At 50.8% G+C, this 3274-nt stretch overlaps 1 protein-coding gene across 1 annotated transcript; it reads left to right on the top strand.

Moving 5' to 3' along the window:
* Positions 1–10: 10 nt before the first annotated feature.
* On the top strand, positions 11–2338 carry LOC119294963 (plant cysteine oxidase 2-like). The gene is made up of 5 exons (XM_037573278.1): positions 11–213; positions 1178–1296; positions 1376–1541; positions 1653–1859; positions 1945–2338. The coding sequence occupies exons 1-5, from the start codon at positions 114–116 to the stop codon at positions 2034–2036; spliced, it is 684 nt and encodes a 227-aa protein (XP_037429175.1). The 5' UTR covers positions 11–113; the 3' UTR covers positions 2037–2338.
* The last annotated feature ends 936 nt before the right edge of the window (positions 2339–3274 follow it).

Below are 3274 nucleotides of genomic sequence, written 5' to 3'. Positions count from 1 at the left end.
GGGCGGACGCCGCCTCGTCCCGCAGGAACCGCCGCCGCCAGAAGAAGTCCTCCTCCGCCAACGCCAACGCCAACGCCAACGCCGCGGCCCCGGCCCCGGCGCCGCCCACGCCGATGCAGCGCCTCTTCGACACCAGCCGCGAGGTCTTCGCCGCCTCCGCCCCCGGCTTCGTGCCGCCGCCCGACGCCGTCCTCCGCCTCTCCGCCATCCTCAGTAAGCGCCCCCTCCCCTCCCCTCCAACTCCAATTGCCGTCGGTCGGGTCCTAGGTGGTAGGTAGGTTTGCCGTCCAGAGTTTGGTTTGATTCTGCGTCCGACTCGATTCGAGTCCCAGGTAAATTCGCTCCGGCCGGATGGATCGCGCATGGCATGGCCGCCCATCAATCCGTGTCTCCCGTGCTCAGGATTTAGGAGGATGCGGTCGCAGGAGAATGATGATTAAACTATTACAGGGTCAGTCTGCACGCATGACTTGTCCACGTCGCGGCTCCCATCCACCCGTGACTTGTGCATGCCCCATTTCTGGCATGCCACGAGGTCGAGGCCCCTGGCATTTCTTTTTTGCCATGCACGCGCCGGCATGTCTGCTTGCCTGCCTGCCCGCCCGTGCCACGCCACGCCATTGCTGCACCACCACTGCTCTGTTCTACCAGCATTAATAATAAGTGTGTCTAAGTGTGTCCTGCTGAACCTGACAGTAGCCACCACTGTCAGTGCAACTGTGCTTGCCATTTTGTGTCTTACTCATCTGTCCCATAAGTTTGCATTACTCTGCATAGAGCTTGGTTCAAAACATCGCATTACTAGTGTTCGAGTCAGTTTGGGGTTTACAGTATTCATATTGTCTGACGATGAGTTTGTGTCACTCTGTTGCTCGCCGAGTTATGCACAAGCATTGCTGCTACCTTACCTGGCCCATACCATTAGCTTCGGTTCATCATTGCCTTTTTTTGCTATCTGTGATGCATCATCAACTGAATCTGATATTCGTGTTCTTCTGTTGTTCTTGTTAATTCTGAATCTGATAGATATTTCTACCTCCAGCCACGTGTTTTAAAAGCTATTGCTCAAGTCATGCACCTGCATTATATGTATATCCTTATGTCATGTCAATCAAATATGATGAGGTACATCTTATCTGATCAGTGCACTGTTGGTTGGTTGGTTGGTTGGTTCCAGATGATCTGAAGCTGCAAGATGTTGGCATAGACACAAGCATGACGTGCTTCAAGCGCAACGACTCCAGGGTGCCTGCTTCAGTCACCTATCTGCATTTCTATGACTGCCCCAAGTTCTCGGTAAGCTCACCTTGTACATACGTTTCCTGTGCATCCATTTCTATGACTGTTGCTGAACGCTTTTGTGTGCTCCGTGCAGTTTGGTATCTTCTGTTTACCCAAGCATGCTGTGATTCCTCTGCACAACCATCCCGGGATGACCGTCTTCAGCAAGATGCTCTTCGGCTCCATGCACCTCAAGTCGTATGACTGGGCTAGAGCCAACTCAGAGGCTGGCCCTAACAACGCGCTCATCACCTCAGATGGTAAGTTAATACTAGTAGTGTCATTCCCTGTCCCTCTATTCCCTTCTTTTCTTTATTTACGATGAACGCTCCTGTTGCTGACAATTCATTTTCTTGTCGTGACCACCGCAGGGGCTCGTTTGGCAAAGATAAACACAAACGCCGTTGTTGACGCTTCAGCCGAGACCATAGTTCTGTACCCTGAAAACGGAGGCAACCTGCACTGCTTCACGGCGCTCACCCCTTGCGCTGTTCTGGACGTGATGGGACCCCCTTACAACCACCTTGCTGGTAGGGACTGCGCCTACTACAGCGAGTCCCCGTTTGCAAACGCAGCCGGTGAGTAGTGTTCTCTTCCCAGCCTTGAATCCTGTTTGCCAAGAATATCATCTGGACGCTTGACGAAAACGTCCTCTGGTTTCAGGTGTGGTCGACGGGCGGTACTCGTGGCTCAAGGAAATCCCAAACAACTTCCAGATGAAGGGCGTAACGATGCCGCGGTGCTTTGTCGTCTAGGAACCTGCATCACCATCATCTGAAGGGCGGCGCTCCGTCCGTCTAGCTTCTTTGTGTAGATAACAGTTGTAACCTGCGAAAGGCAGGCAGTCAGTGAGTCAGTTGTCAGTGTCAGTCCAACCTAGCTCTCACCAGGCTAGAAACTCTTTTTCTCTTTACCCTTATTGATGGGGGTTGAAACTATCTATCTCCTGTGGTGCGTCCGTTATCTTGTTGTTGTCTTGAGTCGCGATTTTCTGGTCACTCTTTCGTGTTTCCTTGTTGCCCAGGCAGGCGTGCTGTTTGTGCAGCAGGAACGTTTTTTGATGGTGACCAAGTACCCAATCAACCGAGAGCGCCAGGCAGGCGTTTTGTGAAATCCCAGTCACATTTGTTTCATCATCATTGTTTCTTTCTTTCTTTCTTTCTTTCTGAGCTTGGTTTCAGTTTTTTGGTTGTTTTGTCACCCAGAGCGCTGTTTCTAGCCGGACGGCGCAAGGAACAGAAATGGTCACACCTGGAGTGACACTAGTGCCTGTCTCTTTGTGGGACGCTTTGCCAGACAACCAACCAAAATACTACTTACCTACCCTTTGGCCTTTGCATACATAGAAAAAGACTCGTGGAAACACAAGTGTTTGGTTGCACTTTGGTTGGCATGGTGCTAGTATAGTATAGCACTGGGATTTCCCTTTGAAACGGAGTGCCAACTAGTAGAAAGGCGCCCGTGGTCAACTGGATCACTCGGTTTGCGTGCTCTTTGATTCAGCACGAAACAAGCAAAACAAACGTCATGCTGCCTAACTTGCTGCTGTTAATGTGCTTTCTTTGCCATGCTCTTTCTAGCACTACTACCCACTATGGTAGTGTGGAAAACCAAGATGGCATCCACTAATTAATCTTAGGTCCTGCTGCCTAACTTGTCCGTTGCTCGGGTCGGGATGGCACTTTGTGTGTTGATGGCATCCAGAGTATTTCGTTGCCAAACGATTGGTTTGATGCATGCATGTGCAATTTGGTTCTCTGCTCGGCTAAGTAGCACGGTCGCTCACCCCTCAAAATGAGTAAATTGCTCAGAACCATCACATTTCTGGCTATGGTACTTCAAAACCATTATTCTTCTCAAAAACCACAAAAAACACCACTTCTGCGCAAAGTGGATAACAAAACACACTAATACGAAACTAAGCCGCGTTAAATAGCAAAACTGGTCGTGGCCGAGCCTGGTGGCGTGGCTCGGTCGCAAGCGCAACCAGCAC

This window comes from Triticum dicoccoides, chromosome 1A, assembly GCF_002162155.2.
Source record: "Triticum dicoccoides isolate Atlit2015 ecotype Zavitan chromosome 1A, WEW_v2.0, whole genome shotgun sequence".
NCBI lineage: Eukaryota > Viridiplantae > Streptophyta > Magnoliopsida > Poales > Poaceae > Triticum > Triticum dicoccoides.
Note: the sequence above shows the minus strand (reverse complement) of the source record. Positions and strands in the feature narration are given on the sequence as shown.

Coding starts and splice junctions, on each gene's coding strand:
- LOC119294963 (XM_037573278.1), top strand. CDS start 114: ATGCAGCGCCTCTTCGACACCAGCCGCGAGGTCTTCGCCGCCTCCGCC. Junction 1,297..1,375: donor ATGACTGCCCCAAGTTCTCG/GTAAGCTCACCT, acceptor TGCTCCGTGCAG/TTTGGTATCTTCTGTTTACC. Junction 1,860..1,944: donor CCCGTTTGCAAACGCAGCCG/GTGAGTAGTGTT, acceptor CTCTGGTTTCAG/GTGTGGTCGACGGGCGGTAC.